The sequence below is a fragment of the Zea mays genome, chromosome 2, assembly GCF_902167145.1.
Source record: "Zea mays cultivar B73 chromosome 2, Zm-B73-REFERENCE-NAM-5.0, whole genome shotgun sequence".
NCBI classification, from domain to species: Eukaryota; Viridiplantae; Streptophyta; class Magnoliopsida; order Poales; family Poaceae; genus Zea; species Zea mays.
The window spans coordinates 173,050,025-173,069,678 of NC_050097.1; the positions used below are offsets into that span (position 1 = coordinate 173,050,025).

At 49.0% G+C, this 19,654-nt stretch overlaps 1 protein-coding gene across 1 annotated transcript; it reads left to right on the forward strand.

Annotated features, from left to right (window-relative positions):
- Positions 1-14,220: 14,220 nt before the first annotated feature.
- Positions 14,221-17,530, forward strand: LOC542644 (plasma membrane intrinsic protein 2). The gene is made up of 3 exons (NM_001112168.1): positions 14,221-14,963; positions 16,909-17,049; positions 17,147-17,530. Exons 1-3 carry the CDS (start codon positions 14,340-14,342, stop codon positions 17,258-17,260), a joined length of 879 nt encoding a protein of 292 aa, NP_001105638.1. The 5' UTR covers positions 14,221-14,339; the 3' UTR covers positions 17,261-17,530.
- The last annotated feature ends 2,124 nt before the right edge of the window (positions 17,531-19,654 follow it).

Consider the following 19,654-nt stretch of genomic DNA (forward strand, 5'->3'; position numbering starts at 1 on the left):
TCTCCCCCTCCAGCGCGGCCACCTTGTCCGCTAGCTTGCGGCACTTGCTGTCGGCGGCCGATTTTTCACGGACGGCGTCAGCATGTTGCGTCCGAAGTCTCTCGACTTCGGCAGACACAACCGCCGTGAGGGCCCCCGACGCTGTGCGGTTGGTGAAGTCAGCCACCTGCAGAACACACGTAAGACCGCGGCCCCAGCAAAGCCAGAAAAAAAACGAAGTCTAGCTCAGCGGACCTGACTTAGTGCCTCCGTCACCTCCTTCAGCCGGCGGGACGCAGCGCCCGCCTCATCCCTGACGGCCGCGAGTGCCGACATCTCGCCTCTGGCGCTAAGAGCCCCGCCCTTCGCCTTCGGCACTACAGCAGCCGCCGTGGTCGCCGCGGCAGGCGCAACTATAGCAAGTTGGCCTTCGTCCGACCCTGCGACGTATCAACGAATTAAAAAAAATCCACATAGGATCTCTCTTCGACTAGAGGCGTCTAGGGTGGCCTTCCGACGCCAAGACACACCATAGGATCTCTCTTCCCTGACGGGATCAATTCTAGGAGGCGAGACCTAGGTCTGTTGCGAAGAAGACGACTCTCTGCACCATTGTGGACCGTCCGAGCCCCAAGTGCGGACCGTCCGGACGTCGAGCCGCTTCTGCACCCAGGCCGCGGACCGTCCGACACTGTGCCTTGAACCATCCGTGTCTCCACAGAGAGCATGTCTTGGACCATCCGCGCCTCTGCAGATAGTACTGTGAGGTGGTTCGTTTTAGTGTTTGATGTCTACATCGACACCAACAGGATTACATGCTTTTGTTTGAACTGTCGATTGGATTGAGAACATAGGAGTACGCACGGAGTACTTGCGAGCGCAGGATCGTCACGCAAGAATCAACATGATGGATTAGTGAGGGAGGCTACTGCTGTATGCAGTGACTTATTAAAACTTGTGCTTTCGCAAGGTTCGATCTGTCTGCCTTCGTGGTGTGTCCAAGGGCCAAGCCTCTGCGTGCCACTAGCCTGCACTGTTTGTCCGATCCGGACCAAGCAGCAGAAGTGCTCCGTTGTTGAAAAGGACGGCACCGGCAGACAGGATGAATCACCCTTCCATCAGCGGACACGCATGCATATGCATGACTGACCGGCTCTATCACTTCATTTCACGACCACTGCCGGCCGCCGGGCCACCGCCATGGGTTTTGCATTGCCTTGCAAGCGATCTCGCACGCCGCCGTTTCCTTCCCGATCCCTATTCGAATCTTCGATCGTGGGGTGGCCTGGTGGGTGGGGGCTCCATTTTGCGTCGGCTGTGGAAGGCGTGGCCGTGAAATCAGGGTGGGGGTGGGGCGGTCCATTCTCTTACCTTAGCAGCGAGATCAGCCAGAATGGATAGTGCGCAAGTGTGTGCCTACTAGCGCAGATGATTTAATTTACCACTGGTAATATGGTATGGTGCTTCATCACTACAGGAAAACGCCCAGTTTCCGACGGCCTAAACCGTCGGAAATAAGTCCTGAACCGTCGGAAGTAGTTACTTCCGACGGCTTAAGGCGGGTCCCGTCGGAAGTAACGCCGTAGGGGATACCCAGTCGGAAGTACCCGCGTTTCCGACGGGGCCGTCGGAAGTACGTTTATTTCCGACGGCCAGGGTGGGGCCGTCGGAAATAAAGTGAGGTGGGCCCCGCAGACGGCCGGCCGCCGGCGCCTGACGCCGTCACAGCTTATTTCCGACGGCCCCGTCGGAAATAAGAGGCCGTCGGAAGTAATTTAAAAACAGAGAAACAGAATTTTCCTGCTTTTTGTTTTACAAACAATCACACAAATTCAATCTGCACACAAATAATTCATCCAGAATCACATACAATACCACAAATATCCATAATTCATCGTTTCACATGAAACACACAATTAAATTCACAAAATGTTCACCCGTCCACAAATTAAAGCAAAAGTTCACAAGTTCACATGTTCACAAGTTCACAATAACACAAGTTCCCAATACCACAAGTTCACAAGTCCATAGTACGAGAAAAACACAAGCAGACAGACTACTCAAATGGAGGAGGTTGATCAAATGGATGTGGTTGATTTGATCCGCTAGCTCCTCCACTGTTTAGAAGACCGTCCACAAAAGAAGCGACCGCATCTTCAGAGTCCTCATTTCCCGGAGTTAGCAAGTTTCCTGGAGGGACCTACAACATTCAAAAAAATGTGTTAGTAGTTAAATTCTTGTTATGCAACGTCAAAAGAAAAAGTCAAGTAATATAACCTGAGGTGCAGGTGTGGGCCAACTAAATTGTGGAGTCGGTACAAACTGCGGGATAGGTGGAGGAGGTGGCATAGTCATCGCTGAAAAATCTGGACGTTGCCCTAGTGCTATTTGCTGAAAGAAATTGAAAGCTATGTTACGAGGATATATTAGAAAATATGTGCTCCAATTATAGTAGAGGCTCACGAGGATCTAATTACCTGCATCATCTCCTGCTGTCGTGCAAATTGAGCAGCCCAGTACTCTTGTTGTTGCTTGTTATACTCCTCCTGCCGCCTCAAAGCTTCCTGCACCCGGATCAGCTCGGCGTTTCCTTGGGTACTAGAGCGAGGACCACGGCTAGACGACCTCGATGGACGAGACCTTTCAGGCCTCACCTGAGTCGAGTCGATAACACTACCAAACATGGGGTAACTAGAAAAAATAGAAAGTAGTTAAACACGCAACACATCATGTTAGAAAAGATCAAATCGACGAATTAATAATAGCAAACTCACCGTCCATGAGGTTTTCCGCCTCCACTAGCATACACAACCTGAGGATCGATAGGCTGATTCATCCAATCATAGTCTTGCCCATGCTCCGACATCATGGAAGCACCATATGAGGCCTGACAAATAATAAACAATGCAGTTATATTTTTCTCGACTCTTAGAATAGAAGTGCATTGTAACTAGTTGCGAAAGTCTCACCACACGCTCAGCAGCTGACTGAGAACACAACTGTTCTGGATTTGTAGGATCCGACCCCCTGTGACCTCTAAGGTAAACCTGAACATCACTCGGCGTAACACCAGAACTAGCTTCCTACAGGCAAAAGAAAATAACATAAAACACATAGAAGATTCATGATATGCACGACCATAAATTACACTTACCATGCGCTTTGCCAAACGAACGTGGCCATCACCACCATATCTGTGGTGAACATCATGCCCACGATTTGAGCTGTTTCTCAATGAAACACCTTTAAATCCATCTGTTGCCCAATATTTGCATACAGCCCGCCAACCAGCCTCATTTGAGGCCATCCATGGCACCGAGTCTGAAAACTTTATTTCGATCCAATGTATTGTTAGTACTAACACTTGGACATGAATTATGATAAAAACAATTTACCTCAAGATATTCTTCTTCGGTTAAGTATTTGTTTGATGCCTCACTTTTGAAACGTGGCCGACGTCCTTCCTGCCTTAATATGTAATCAGAAGTGACCTGGATCCGAGCATAATACATCTGATCCCTAACCAAGGTAGTCGCGCTCTTGTTAAAAACGATACGTGCACGATCGTTCATACTTCCATCTTCAGGCAACTTGTAACGTTTCTGAAAAAACAAGAAACAAGATTTTTAGCACATTGTATAGTTGAATCAATTCAAGTTGGGCTAGAGAACATACCCAGAACTCATGCCACACAGCACCTTGGGCATTCCTATGTTCCGCATTGAACGCGAGCCCGTACTGATCCCAAGACATACAAGGCACCTCAATGCCTTTCTCCATCACTACACCAGGCCAGAGATATTTGCATATACTTCCCAAAACTTTATTCACCTGTGTGCGACGTCCTTGACCTTGAAAAGATGCATCAATCCAAGACCTGCAACCACATTGTACAAAAGAAGCATTAACAAATTTCATATAATGTATGAACAAATATTTAAGATTAGAATCAACTCACTCGTCGCCACACGGTACGATCAGAATCTTATCCTCCTCACGAGCAGGAACTTTAGGAGGAGGCACCCAATGTGTTTTCCTCGACTTCCGTGCCCGAGAAGACCCTCCACCACTAGAAGCTCCAGCATCACTGCTAGGCCATGAGTCCCATCCGCCTGCTGACCCTCCACCCTCAAATTGACCACCACCGGAAGACCACCCATCTCCAGCTCCACCTCCAGCATCATCTTCCTGCTCATAGTCTGCATCAGCCGCATCGTAATCGGTCGCATCCTCACCCCTCGCCTCCTCCTCTCGAGTCTCGTTAACATCCTGCACATGAAACACTTTAATCATTAGATTCATATAAACATTACTATATTGAAATAAAATAATAATTTAGAGTAATCACACCTGTCCCTGCATATCAGGTGGAAGATGTTCCATCAAAGCCTGTCGTCTGTTGCTCGAGAGCGACTCGGTACCCTGGAACAGACACTCCTGTGCTTTGCTTCTTCCTGAAGAAGAAGAAGAGCCCTTCGTCATGCCCTTCACAAAATTCTTCAACTTTCGAGCCGCCATCCTGCATATTGAAAATCATATTAGTATAACAATAAAGAGATAACAACATAGTATAACAATAAATATTTACTTCTTAATCATATTCGAAATCAGGATTAATTTGTTGTCTTCTCAAGCGCGTCGACTTTCTCTCGGGCGTCTTTTTCTTCTTCGACTTTCGTTTCCTTTTTGGAGGAACTATTACATCATTAAGATCGCCCGCTACTGAATCTGGCTCCATTGTTGTTTCTATATTAAAAACGGGTGGAACTTCAATTTCTTGATAAATTTCTTCAACATCAGCTTCCACCTCATTTTGTCGATAACTTGTATCACCCTTTAAATATAATCTTTCACGGGGATTTACGTTGTACACTACCCACCAGTCTTTAAGATCGATACAGGGATATGACATATAATACACTTGGTCCACTTGAAAACCAAGAACAAATTTACTACAACCACGAGTCATTATACGCTCGTGTTTGACTTCTACCATACCAAATTGGTTTTGTCGTATCCCATGTTTAGGATCGATCCAATCACATTTGAAGAACATAACTTTCAGATTTTTTCCCCCAGCGAAGTCGAATTCCAATATATCTTTGATAGTTCCATAATAATTCATCTCCCTTCCTTGCTCATCAAAAGACCAACATACCACACCAGTATTTGTTGTCGCAGCTAAAGGTCGAGAACATTCAAATTTAGTTGAACGAAAACGATATCCCTTGACATCATAACGACCATAGCTTCTGACTTTGACAAGTGCACGTGACATCTGACGTAAGTCCTCGTCAACGTTGGAAGTTTTTTCGCACTGTCAGTTACGAATATAGATCAATAGGAGGAACTATTAAAAAGATAAACTATGAACACATAAGAAAACGGATGTGATATTTACATGAACTCGAAACCAATTAATGAAATTGGGAGTGCCTTCTTTTCCTTCGCGAAGCATGATTTCATACAGCCTCCTCGACAGTTTACCCTTATTCTGTCGTTCGTACTCTCTGTTGAAAAAAAGTAAATAAAAGAGTTACGAGGAGTAATGAGCACATGTTGCTCTTCAATTTTGAAAATCTATGCTTACTTGAAGTATGGAGTCATCTCTTCCATGTTTTCATACATGTAGAGTAATGCATCCAACTTTTCTTCACGTCCAATGTGATATTCAGTTGATGCTCCAACTGTCTTTCCCTCGAATGACAAAATTTTGAGTTTACTGCATGGACCAGCTTGATCAACATTATACCTTAATGTAGGTGCATTTACATTGTGTTGTTCTGCAAAGTATACACTCGTGAAGGCTGATATCTCTTTATATTTAAATTCTTCAGCAATACACCCTTCAACTCTTCCCTTGTTGCCAACCATTGCACTAAGCTTCTTAAGTGCCCTTTCTATGTGATACATCCATCTATACTGCACAGGACCCCCAATCTTAGCTTCATATGGAAGGTGTACAAGTAGATGTTGCATCGGATTGAAGAATCCAGGGGGAAATATTTTTTCCAATTTGCAAATAAGGACCGGAATCTCCTTCTCTAATTTCTCCATCACATCTTTTTTAATTTCTTTAGCACAAAGTTGTCTATAGAAGTAGCTTAACTCAGCTAACGCCATCCACACATCATTATTCAAGTAACCCCGAAACATTACAGGAAGTAATCTTTCCATAATAATGTGATAATCATGACTCTTCAATCCATTCATTTTTCCTGTCCTCAAATTCACGGACCTTCTGAATCCCGCGGCATACCCATCTGGAAATTTTAAGTTTTTCAACCACGCCATCACCTCTTTCTTTTGCTTAGATTTTAGACAAAATGACGCACGTGGCTTAGCACCACTCTGAAGCAAGACTAGGCTTGGTCGGTTACAAATTTTCTGTAAATCTTTTCTGGCCTTTATATTATCTTTGGTTTTATCGGGAAAATCCATACATGTACTAATAATGCTTTCAGCAACATTCCGCTCTTGGTGCATGACATCAATGTTGTGCATCAGAATCAAGGCCTCCGTATAAGGGAGTTCCCACAAAGAACATTTATGTGTCCAATTATGTTCTATTCCAAATCCCAGGTAACCAGTACCGTCTGGTTTCAAATTATCGAGCGCAACATGAATCTCTGTGCCACTCAAACGCTTCGGTGGGCCTTTGGTAACAATGGTGTCTTTTCGAAATTGATTTGCCTCAAATCTGAACGGGTGATCGAGAGGCAAGAAACATCTGTGGCAATCAAAGTAACAGATCTTCCCACCAAACTCAAGACGAAAACAATCTGTATCCTTACCACATATTGGACATGTCAACTTTCCATGACAACTCCATCCAGCAAAAATACCGTAGGCCATAAAATCATGAATCGACCACAAGTACGCAACTCGAAGATTGAATCTCTCTTTCTTGTAGCAATCGTAAGCTTCAACTCCTTCCCACAATTTTTTCAACTCATCGACTAAAGGTTCCAACATTACATTGAGATGTTTTCCAGGGTGTTCTGGTCCAGGAATGATTAGACACAGAAACATGTAATCGTATTTCATGCAAAGGTGAGGTGGAAGATTGTATGGAACTGCAAATACAGGCCAACAAGAATACGGCGATGCGGTCATATTGAAAGGTGAGAACCCGTCCGTCGCCAACCCGATTCGAATATTTCTAGCTTCACTAGCAAAATCCGAATCAAAATCATCAAGCGCCTTCCACGCATCACTATCAGATGGGTGCATCATAACTTGAGAGTTCTCGCGGTCACGTTCTTTGTGCCATCTCATCTGCTTAGCGGTGTTTTTTGAGAGAAACAACCGTTTTACACGAGGCGTGAGAGGCATGTAACGAAGTTGCTTCTTTGCTACTTCTGTTGTCAATTTATCTCCATCTTCATTTACGACCTCAACGAACCTTGATTTGCTGCATATCAAACATTTGTCTAATTTTTCATTTTCCTTCCAGAAAAGCATACAGTTATCTGGACAAACATCAATTTTTTGATACTCCATACCTAAGCCAGAGAGTAACTTTCTTGACTGATACACGTCTTTGGGCATTTTGTGATCTGGTGGTAATACGTCGCTGATCAAATTCAAAAGTTCATTTAAGCAGTTGATGGAGAATGCGAACTTAGACTTGATAGCCATAAGTCGCGTCACAAAAGCAAGAATGGTTACTCTCGTGTGTTCGTGCAACGGCTCTTCTGCTGCCTTGAGAAGTTCAAAGAATTTTTTAACTTCCGGCGGTTGAGGATCCTCAGGATTATCTGGAAACACTAAATCGGGATCCTCTCTTAAATCCTGAACCATCTCCTCCATTCGGTCTAAATCCGGGTCAAAATCGTCTTGACCTTCTGGAGCATATCCACGGGGAAGCTCCTCACCATGATGCACCCAAACTTCATAATTTGGCACGTAGCCATTTTTGCAAAGATGACCAGACATCTCTTTCTTGGTTTGGCGTTGATAATTTTTGCAAACACGGCATGGGCACCACACTCGACCATTTCTTGACGAAGAAAAAACACGATTGATAAAATCTTCGGTTTTCTGTATCCACTCAAGCGAAGGATCATTTTTTCGCCAGCCTTCATACATCCAGCGACGACTATCACCCATCGTTACCTGGGATTTGGAATAGAGATGAAAGTCGATGCGTTAACTACTGTCTACTCACCTTTCTAAACGAGCAGTGCTTCCAACTGGATAAGCTAATAGTTAACGCCATGCTAGTTGCTATCGCTACCAGAGAAGCACTAGCACAGGCGCACAGCCAGTACTGCCTTCTGCTCCATTTTTTCTTTAAACTAATGGTAGATGGAGACGGTGAGAGTCACACGCCGCCACTGCGTCTAGCTTGCCTACGTGTCTGGCATAATGGCCAAGCATGTTGGCGCCATGTCACATCAAATATTTGAACGACTATAATCTAATTATATTAAAAAAACTATTTACATAAGTGAAAACTAAACGACAGTGATGCCATTACCCGGAAGGCGGCGGCGGCGGGCAAAGCCGGGCGCGGGCGGCTCGAGGGGCGGCGGCAGCGGCGCGCTGTGCGGGCGTCGGGGCAGGTGTGCGGGCGTCGGGGCGGCGGCGCTTGTGTGCGGGCGTCGGGGCGGCGGCGCGCTGACAGCGGGCGTCGGGGCGGCGGCGCTTCGGGCGGCGGGGCGGCGGCGCTTCGGGCGTCGGGGCGTCGGGGCACAACGGCGTCCGGCGCAGGTGGCCGGCGAAGATGGCCGGCGAAGGTCCGGCGCAGGTGGCCGGCGAAGATGGCCGGCGAAGGTGGCCGGCGGCGGCGGCGTGGAGTGTAGAACGTGTGTGCGTGTGTGCGTTGCCTGTGTGCGCGGCCAGGGGGCCGCGCGGGGTAACGGCCGTTAGAAATACGCTTATTTCCGACGGGGGGCTTGTGAGCCATCGGAAATAGACTTATTTCCGACGGCTGGCCCTGGGCCGTCGGAAATAGAGCTATTTTCGACGGTACCCTAGGAACCGTCGGAAATAATAGTGGCCGTCGGAAATATATCATTTTCCTGTAGTGCATGACAGCTAGCTTCGAGAAAAGAAAAGCATACTCCATCATAAAAATTTATTACTATTTTATAGTCCTGGTGTAGGTGTAGCAGGATATTGGTGACGTGGAACTGCTCGGATCGCCTCTTAATTTGCGATTGGGACTGAGAGTGAGATTTGGTAGATAATTAATTACTTATATAACTTCGCTATATTTTGTGTATGCTTTCTAAACTATATATAGCTATATAGGTTCCCAGGAGTTTAGAAATATATTTTTATTTAAAAATCCATGAATCTGTATCAAGAAAAAAATTCTAAGCTAGTCAGCATTTTTCGGTGGTAAATCACCGAAAACCGCTCGAGGGTTCACCGAAAACTGCCTCAGATTAGCTAGCGAAGACCGTTTTTGAAATCATAGACCACTCGAAAAATAACGAAATTCGCTCCGTTTTTCGATCTGCTAATCGCCGAGAAAATAGCTGCAACAAAAATAACATATGCCTGGTGTCACTCACACGCACAGGAGAGGATGCGGAGGGCGTCCACGTTCTGGAGCACGGGCTGTGCACGCGACGACGTGGCGGTTTTTAACCAGGGCCGTCCTCTACTCGTGGTGTAGGTGCCTAGGTGGCGCTTTGTAAACATCAAATCTATTCATGGATATCTATTTACCGAGAGTCACGCTAGGTAAAGAATTTGTCGGATATTTTTTAAAAAATTTCGAGTGACTGAAGCACTGGATAAATTAGTTGTGTTCGGTTACTGTGTAACATAGATATCTAGTGAGTAGAGTTTGGCATCCATGCATGTTTATATTATTTACTAGTTTAGTGCCCGTGCGTTGCAACGGTAATATATAATACCAGTATACTATGATAACTTATATATAAAATGTGTGTTATATTGTTATGAGAAAATGTTTCATAATCAATTTGTGATTCTAGTCATACATAAATTTTGTTATTTTAATCTAGTTGTTTCACCACTACATTGTAACCATCAGTATCATGCAGACTTCGATATATGTCACGATTTGTATGGTCTCATCATTGGAGAGCACATTCCACATATGCTGGAAGAAATTTCCTTGTACATCGTTAGTCATCAGACACGCACCACCATACGCTCTTGCTTAAACAAAAAGGTAAATGTGTGTGTTTGCGAAGAGAATTAAAGGCAAGTCGACACAAAAGCTACCCTGACGGTGGCAAGGATGACGAACTGGTCACTGTTGTCGATCCTCCTCTGCGTCACCTCCGACGCTAAGATGACGCCACAATCCTCGTTATAGTAGTCGTCGAACGCGCGCGACATGACGAGTACCGATGACTCTTGGTTGGGCTGCCAAACGAAGTGTACCCCGGGCTCATCAGCGAGGTAGTACCCCTGGCCGTTGCACCACCAGATGTGCTACTCCACTACATACATCATGTTCGAGGACACTCACACAACGTCAGCAACATTCATCGTCCCAGCGCACAAGAATTCATGTCCGGTCAGTAGCGACTTACGTGGTAGGTTGGGCTTCAGGTGGACGATGAGCTAGACGACGTGATGGCGTCGTCGTCGGATGCGGTGTCCAGAACAACCCGAGAGTCGTCGATGTTGGCGACAGCCATGAGGCCTCACTGCTTAACGATGGACAGCGCGGTGCAGCTGCTCTGGACCGCGTCCAAGTGGTGGCTTCGCGGGAGCTTGTCGTACATAGCGGCGCATGCGACCACGTAGGACTGCTTCTAGAGGTCGAACTGACAGTCGCCAAGCTTCTTCTCGTCATCGATGAGTGACGCCAACGTGAATGCCTCCTGCTCATGATGTTTGTTCGGGGTTTCAAGTAAGAAACATGGATTCATGCTTGGTGTTGGTTTATGAAAATGACTCAGAAGTCTGATCTATGGAAAAAATATTACGGAGAAAAATGTCACGCATGCAAAAAAAAGAAATTTAAGTATAATACATTATTCAAACAAAAGAAATTGAATGCAAAGCTCTTATTTAAATAATATTACCTCTATCCAAAAATCTAATTTAAGAATCTCGGTGATACTTATCTACTACTACGCATTGTGCAAGGGTAGCAAGTGAGCTTGGTGAGAGATGTAGTAGATGTGTTTCCTATCATAGATGTAGACATAAACACATATGTGGTGTAGTGGTAGCTACTCTTGGCATTTGCTTAAGAGGTCACGGGTTCCAATCCCCTTGAGAAGGACATGTGTTTTTTTAATTTTAGCTAGCCGTGGGCTATACGCGGGAATGAGAATGGGAATGAGCTTTGCAGGAGGAGGGAATGAGAAATACAGAAGAACAGAAATGGTGACAGAACACGGGAATGGCCGACTACTTTTGGAGCCTTAATAGTAGTAGAGATATTGGAACCATCTTCTTCGGTCCACGTCTATCTCATGGCATGCCTTACTCCACTTGGGCTCCACCAGAAGCTGACCACGCCAATGCTTCGGCATCGTCGGTGCAGGAGCAGGAGTGTGCCGGCGCGTGATGCAACGTGAGTGGGAACAGGAGAAGGCCGGTGGTAACAAGGAGGAATAAAATAGAACAAAAGGTTTGGCGATGAGAAATGTGGCTGAGCTGCCTGAGCAGCAGCGAGTGCACATGCAAATGCTGTACCTGTGACCTGTGTACTAGACGGGCTACCCCCGTTTTCTCGGAGTTTCCGCCGCAATTCCGCATTAAAAATAGTAGTTTCAGGACATGACGAATGAGTGGCCGGGCCCGGGCTTGCATTGCGTTGATCTGTGCGATCGGCTTCGAATCTCGTCCACGCCCGGCCGGAGATACGGGCATGTCGGGCTCCGTCCCATGGACATGTGGGCACGCCCAGAACCAGAACCAGAACCGCCCAGAAGCACGAGAGAAAGAGAGGAAGGAACGAATCCGAGAGGCCGGGAAGGAACGAACACGAGATGAATGTGACCGAAAACAGATAGCGAGATGAGAGGCAGACATGTTAAAAGAACTGCGGCACGCGAGCCGAGCCGAGACGCGGCACGTAGCCGTTGCGGCCACCGGGTTCATGGATGTGTGTGGCTGCGGCCCTCCTCCCCCTGGCCTTGTTGGATGGCCGTGGATAGGGACGGGGAATTCGGAGCTGCGTGGACGGGACGGCGGTTGCCGAAAGAGAACAGAAGGGTCTGGAACGAGGTTCCATCAGAAACAAGGCAAGCCAAGCACGCCGCATCGGAGCGGGGCCAGGCCAGACCAGACCAGACCAGACCGGAGTAGGGTAGGGGTAGCTGGACCTGGACGCGGCCTGCTAGCTAGGTGAACGTTGGAGCTGGCCGCGCGTGTGTGGTCCGCCGCGCTGGATCGGGCGGGCGTGCTGACGCCGGGAGCGACAAGGCCGCCCCAAGGACTGGGCTCTCTGGCCGGCCGCGGCGATGATTGCGTTCGCCTTCCGTTGGTTCGCAAGGCCGGCCGCGCCCACGACATCTCGCTGCCCTGGCCAGGACCATGGGGGAACGAACGTATAGGCATCCATGGCCCGTCGTCGTGACGCGCACCCGCTCATCGTGGATAGCGGCGCTAAAAATGGATAGGAACCGGCCGGGCGGGCACGACGATTGCTCTCGTGCCTGCCTTCTTCCAGCCGAGACGTGCTACGGGCTGTCTCTTTTTGTAGCGAAGGGTAGGTACGTCGTACGTACGTGTCATTGTCGACCTTTTACCGTGCAGCTAGTAAGCCGAGCACACACATCCGGTCGATAGCTCGGGAGATGTGAGACGATACAAGATGGTAGCACGGGCGGGCGTGCGTCCGTCCGTCCATCCACTTGGCGTTGGCGCCACGCCGGATGCCGGCTTGATGGAGTGCGCACACGCAACCCGCATAGAAGCAGCCGCCGCCAACGCCACCCAGACCCAGCCAGCCGCGCACAGGCACATGCAACCATGCATTCGCGGACACGCACAGCACGCCAGTACGGCACGGTCTCGCCCAGCTCACCATGGCTGGCCGGTCGCTCGCCCGCCCGCGCAGAACGCCGGTGGCCAAAACGCCATCACCACCAGCGCGAATGCATGGCACACGTTGTGCAGCGCGCGGGGCGGGCTCACTCATTGCGATGCGATGCGATGCGATCCGATGCGATGCGGTCCGCTAGTGCGGGTTGTTGTCGTTTATCTCCTTCCCCCGCTCTGCTCTGCTCTGCTCTGCCTGCCACATGGCCAGCAAATTTTCCACAGTAAACCCGCCGGTTCACGTGGGAATACAATTCTCGTTTTTTCCAATGGATCAACACAACATAAACTTTAGTTAACTAATTAATATTTGTTTAGAGGTAATGTTTTCCTTAGCCAAACATCTATATATTCGATCATCAGTTTTTTTAAAAAAATACTATATATAGGATTGTGGTATAAGTTTTATAGTTTTCACATGTACCATATCAAAAGCTTTTCGGATGTACTATAGGAGATTCTTTGCAACGTATGAGTTTTACAGAAACAGTATAAAAATTTCATACAAATTAGTTTACAAAGAGAGAGAGAGAGAGAGAGAAAACACGTAGGATTCAAGAAATATTTCTTCAATCCAAACCAGGATCCCTTGTTTTTTAATTTACAACATATAGAGAGATAGAGGGGTAGGGGGAGGGGTTTGTCAGTATTTTTTTAGCTGTTTGAATTGTCTGACAGCGAAGCGAAACCAATGATCCGCATATCTTGTCATGTCACATCTCGTCCTTTTAAAAGAATATCTTGTCGTATTTTTCTTTTTTTTTTCCCCAGGATTCCATCCCCTGGAAACTTCTGCCGATTTTGTTTTCCAAGAAAACAAATACCCCAGCAGCCGTGGATTGTGGGGGATATATATCCTTGGCTTTGTAGCAGATCGCTTGCACGGCCAGCATCGTTGGACTTGGATTGCAGCAGGCAAACAAAACCAAAAAGACAGCGCGAGAGCGTCAGCAAATATACCACTCCTACTTTTAAAAGACAAAAAAAAAACAGAGTGGAAGAAAAGAGAAGGCCATTCAATCCTAGCAACACAATTTTAAGTTTCTGAAAAATAGAAAATAGAAATTGGTCTGGATTTTCTGGTCCATTCTATGAATCAGGTGATATAATATGAATATAAATCAGAGGGGGAGGGGGGCATGGCCCGCACACCAGCCTTGCAGCACTATTATGCTGTGTTGTCACTTACCTACTCTCCGCTCCCTCCATAAATAGCTCCACCCTCTCGCTCTCACTCCCCCACCTCACGCACTCATCCATTCGGCCATTCCTTAACATCCTTGTTGCAAGCGGCGCCAGCTTGCTCGCGCTCTCTCGCAGCTGCTACGCTAAAGCAAGTCTAGTCTCTAGAGGAGGAGGCGGAGGGGGAGGCCATGGGCAAGGACGACGTGGTCCAGAGCGGCGCGGGCGGCGGGGAGTTCGCCGCCAAGGACTACACGGACCCGCCGCCGGCGCCGCTGGTGGACGCGGCGGAGCTGGGTTCGTGGTCGCTGTACCGCGCGGTGATCGCGGAGTTCATCGCGACGCTGCTGTTCCTGTACGTGACGGTGGCGACGGTGATCGGGTACAAGCACCAGACGGACGCGTCTGCGTCGGGGGCCGGGGCGGACGCGGCGTGCGGCGGCGTGGGCGTGCTGGGCATCGCGTGGGCCTTCGGCGGCATGATCTTCGTGCTGGTCTACTGCACCGCCGGCATCTCGGGGGGCCACATCAACCCGGCCGTCACCTTCGGCCTCTTCCTGGCGCGCAAGGTGTCGCTGGTGCGCGCGCTGCTGTACATGGTGGCGCAGTGCCTCGGCGCCGTCTGCGGCGTCGGCCTCGTCAAGGCGTTCCAGAGCGCCTACTTCGACCGGTACGGCGGCGGCGCCAACTCGCTCGCGTCCGGCTACTCCCGCGGCGCGGGGCTCGGCGCCGAGATCGTCGGCACCTTCGTGCTCGTGTACACCGTCTTCTCCGCCACCGACCCCAAGCGCAACGCCCGCGACTCCCACGTCCCGGTGAGCACACCACGCCACCACCCGGCCCCGACCAACGCCACCGCCTCTCTTAGCTTCCCTTCTCTTTTATTTATGTTTCTACTACTTTTTGTGCCTCGATCTTACTGCGCGCAGCGCGCATACTCGTCGTACTACACACTGTAGCTCAGTAGCTGTTTGTTTGTTGGAGTTCAAGGGGAGGAGGTTAGCTAGAGCTGAAGTCATGGTAGCAAATAGTAGTAGTAAATAGCACAACACGTCATTAAGGGCTTCATAGTCGTGATAATGGCCGTTATTAAAGAGTCCCGTACTCTCATCCACAGAGGACATCCATCTTCGGAGCCGGACATAGCTCCGACCTTATCCACCCCCCATCGACCATCGTGTAAAAAGCTGAGCTGGGGGTCTGGTCCGGCCCTGTAGCAGGGGTACGTACAGTAGTACATGGTCCGCCGGCTCGGGTCCATCCAGTCCTTGTCGTGATGAGCTGGTCCGTGCACCTCCCTTCCCTTGTGCATGCGTTGTCCCAATGGCTTGTCAGCGAGCCTATCCACCTAAATTTCGCGTGTTGTTTTGAGGAGAAAAACTTTGCTGGAGTTGGCCGACCATCGTATGGTGGTGCGTACTATATCTTTACTATGTCTATCTCCAACACACTGTTTATACGTCTAATTTCTTATTTTAAACTCTAATCTGTAAACAGTGTAATCTCTGTACGGTCATTTATTCAGGGTGCTGGAGGTGGCCTAAGCACACACACAGATAGAATCCGTGCACGGCAGCGGTACAAAATATACGTGCAGAATCCGTGAATCCGAAGGCAGCATGCACGCATATGTGTGTGGCTAGGTGAAACTCAGCAGTCACTTTAGCAGGCACTGCGCTGGGCTGCGCTAGTGGTGGGCATATCCCCCTTTCGTGCGTGAGCATTGGACGGGGGACACTGGGCGACGTGATGCCTTTTTGCGCGACCCCCCGGTCAAGTACGAGTCGTGTGTGTCCAGCAAAAACACGCGGTGCCGTGGACGTGGTCACTTGGGTGGATCGGGTCGGCGACTTGCACACACACCAGCTACTAAAGCCAAGGCCACACTGACCTGTGTTTTTTGGCGTGTGTCCATTAGCCAAAGCATGCCAGATCGGGCGGGAAAAGAGAGGAGAGGCCGGTGGTCTGGTCTCTTCCCTTGACAGTTTCTTTGACACACAGCCACAGGGCCATGCCATGACGGCACCGCCTTTTTTGTTAGCCACTAGCTAGTCGCGCTTCCCGTGCCGTCGCAAATAGTGCCCCCCCTGACGCTGACAGGCCGGATACTGGCCTGGCCACTCCAAGGAGGGTGACGGAGCAGGCACTAGCGGCTAGCCGCATGTGTGGCGTCTTGTTTAGTTCAGTTTGGAAGAAAAAAAAACATTCGGCGCCAGCTCATTCAGTAGGGGTTAGTTTGGTATTCCAAAAAAACGGAAGAGATTAGAAGGGCTAAAATACTATTTTTATACAAAATTGATTAAGGAAGAGATTTTAGCCTGGTACGAAGCACGCTGTTTGGGCTCGGTCCGAGCCCGGCACGGCCCGGTTCTATGCGGGCCCGGGCCGGCCCGGTACGAATAAGCGGGCGGGCTCGGACAGGACACTAGGCACGGCGGGCCAGTCCGGCACGGCCCGTTTACCTCTAAGCACGTTAAGCCCGTTTTTTTGTACTAAAACGTGTTTTTCGGCCCGTTTAGCCCGCTTTTTTCGTGCTAAACGGCCCGGCCCATTTAGGCCCGCTGCGGGCCGGGCTTGGACAATGAATCAAGCCCGCGGGCTTAGCAGGCCCGGCTCGGTTCCCTAACCGTGCCTGGCGGGCCGGGCCTAATACGGGCCGGGCGGTCCGTTTGGCCATCTCTAAGTAGAGGTGAGCTAGTGGATTCTGTTATCGCCGAAGCATGATACGAACATTTTTTTTTCTTTCTTTGTTTCCTACAGGTTCTGGCTCCCCTCCCCATCGGCTTCGCCGTGTTCATGGTCCACCTGGCCACCATCCCCGTCACCGGCACCGGCATCAACCCGGCCAGGAGCCTGGGCGCCGCCGTCGTCTACAACAAGGACAAGCCATGGGATGACCACGTACGTGCTGTAATAAATGTTTGTGTGGTTGCGCTGCCTGCGCGTGACATGCGTCTGCGTGTGTGCCTTGCCGTTAACGACCTTTTTGATTTCGCAGTGGATTTTCTGGGTGGGCCCGCTCCTGGGCGCTGCCATCGCGGCCTTCTACCACCAGTACATCCTCCGGGCGGGCGCCATCAAGGCTCTCGGCTCCTTCAGGAGCAACGCGTGATGAGCAGAGCTAAAGAAAGGCCTTCGCTGGACTGCGTGCTGGAGCAACGGCGATCGATCGATCTAGCGTGGGGAGAGGCGGATAGGCGGGCGCGCGAGGGAGGAGAATAAGTTTGTGCCGGTGGCCCGGTCTCGTCGGTCGCTTTTGTTCCAGCATGCAGCTGCGTCGCGTTCGTGTGCGTGCGTGGGGGTCTCCTTAATTTCCCCGGCCCCTGTAATCATCAATCACCATGTGTGCGTATAATATCTGCTGCCAAGGGATCGATTATTCCCCCCCCCCCCCCCCTCTCTCTCTCTCTGCTCTTGTAGCTCCTTCTGTTTTATCGTTATTATGTAGCGACAACAACGACGACGACCACCATCATCAGTGAGAAACCTCTTGCCTCTGTCTAACTCAACCGACATGTGGAGTCTTCATCATCTGCTGTTCTCTTCTTGCTCGTTCGTACGTTGTCTCTGACCTCTCTGTGTGTATTGTATTGCATTGCATGCCGCATGCGTGCTCGGCCTCACGGCCGCCAGATAGTCTACAACTGCTCGGACCTTGAAGAAACCAACCTATGATCGGGTGGCTGGTAGCGCTGATGCCATGGCGACCGAGAGACACGGCGAAGCAGCAGTCGCCCTCGCCCCATGGCTCACAATTGCCCCCTCCCCCGTGGTCCGTGGATGGATCTTTCCTTTTTCCGCTGCATGAGTCTTGCCCTCTCAAACCAATCCTTTGTGATTCCCTTCCTTTGCTGTCTCACTTGTCGCTATTGCAGTGTCATGTGGATGTGGGTATGGCTGCTGGTGGCTTTGTGATCTCAGCCAGAGAGCGCCGCGGGTGGCCTGCGGCGGCTCCAGCTGTCCTGAGCTGCACGGCCGTTGTTGTCCGCTCCTCCTTCCTCCAGCGGGCAGCGCGGAAGTGCTACGTGGGACTGCCGGCCGTGCCCGTTTAGCAGTTTTTTTTAAGTAACGGTACCGTAAGAAGGTTCTACAGTAATTTTATTAATTCAAAAAGAACCAAGTTTTAGGAAAAGAGAAAAAAATTACACAACAATGGAAGAAGCAGGGAAGAGATACAGTCCCAAATGAAGTAACCAAGTGGAGATATCTTCTTTAAGATTAGGCTTGACTCGATGGCACAATAAGACAAATTCAATCCTGAACATAGCTTTGCACTCAGAAACAGAAGGAGGGATCTCGTTGAAAATCCAATTATTTCTGCACTTCCAGATGCACCACGTCATAATGATAATAGTTTCTAGTCTCCAAGGGACTTGCAATCTCCTTCTAATCCTCAATAAGGTATACAGGAGATCCGTAGTACGCGGCGGGAGGAAGCCCAAAAGTAACCAACATCTCCGAGCAAAATTACATCTGAAGAAGAGATGAATAAGCGTCTCTTCAATCTGAAGGATGCAGTTATCGCATGTGAAGGAGTCCAAGGGCATTGAACGTCGCCTGAGGAGGGAGCGGGTATTCAATCTATTTTTGAGCAATAACCAGAAAAACACTTTGTGTTTAGGTTGACATTTAGATTTCCATAACCAAGAGAAGAGAGGGTGCGACTGCTGGGTGCCAATCAAGTGAGCATATACCTTCTGAGATAAAAACAGATTGGAAGAGCCACTGCAACGCCAAATATCATTGTGATCATGCAATTGGAGATTAGCAAGAATGTCCTGAAATGAAAGTAGCTGCCCAAACGCTTCAGCAGATAGGGGAATGTGAAACAATTCATTCGGGGAAGCCAACCGAGCTTGATAAATGTTAATCTCCCTGACATATGCAAAAGACCAAAGCTCCGGGAATCTTTCAGATGTGCGCTGCCCATTCCATCGATCATGCCAGAGGAGAGTAGTTTTCCCATTTCCAACCTCCACTCGGGCAATTTCCTTAAATAAATCTTGAATTTTGAGAATATCTTTCCACCAAAACGAACCAACTGGTTTAGCTGAAGGCAGAGAATTGCTGTAGTGAGTGTCCAAGATGATGTTAACCCACAGGATGTTGACTCTATTATAGAATTTATGATGACATTTCATAAGGAGCGCTTTATTCTGAAGCTCAAGATTGATGACTTTAAGGCCCCCCTGATTTTTTGGCTTGCAGACTGACTTCCAATCAACTTGAGGAGGTTTTTTGTATTTATGTCTGCCCCTCTCCAAAGACAATGCCGTCGAAGTTTGTCAATCTGTTTGATCACAGTTTTGGGGAGCTTCGGGGTGCACATGTAGTAGGTTGGAAGAGAAGAAAATAACGCGTTGACCATTTGTATTCTACCAGCCTGGGAAAGAAATATAGAAGTTGAAGCGAGTCTTCTTTCGATCTTCTGAATGAGAGGAAGGAATGCTTCCAAATTGGGTTTTCTAAGCCCCAAAGGAAGCCCAAGATACGTGAAGGGCAAAGA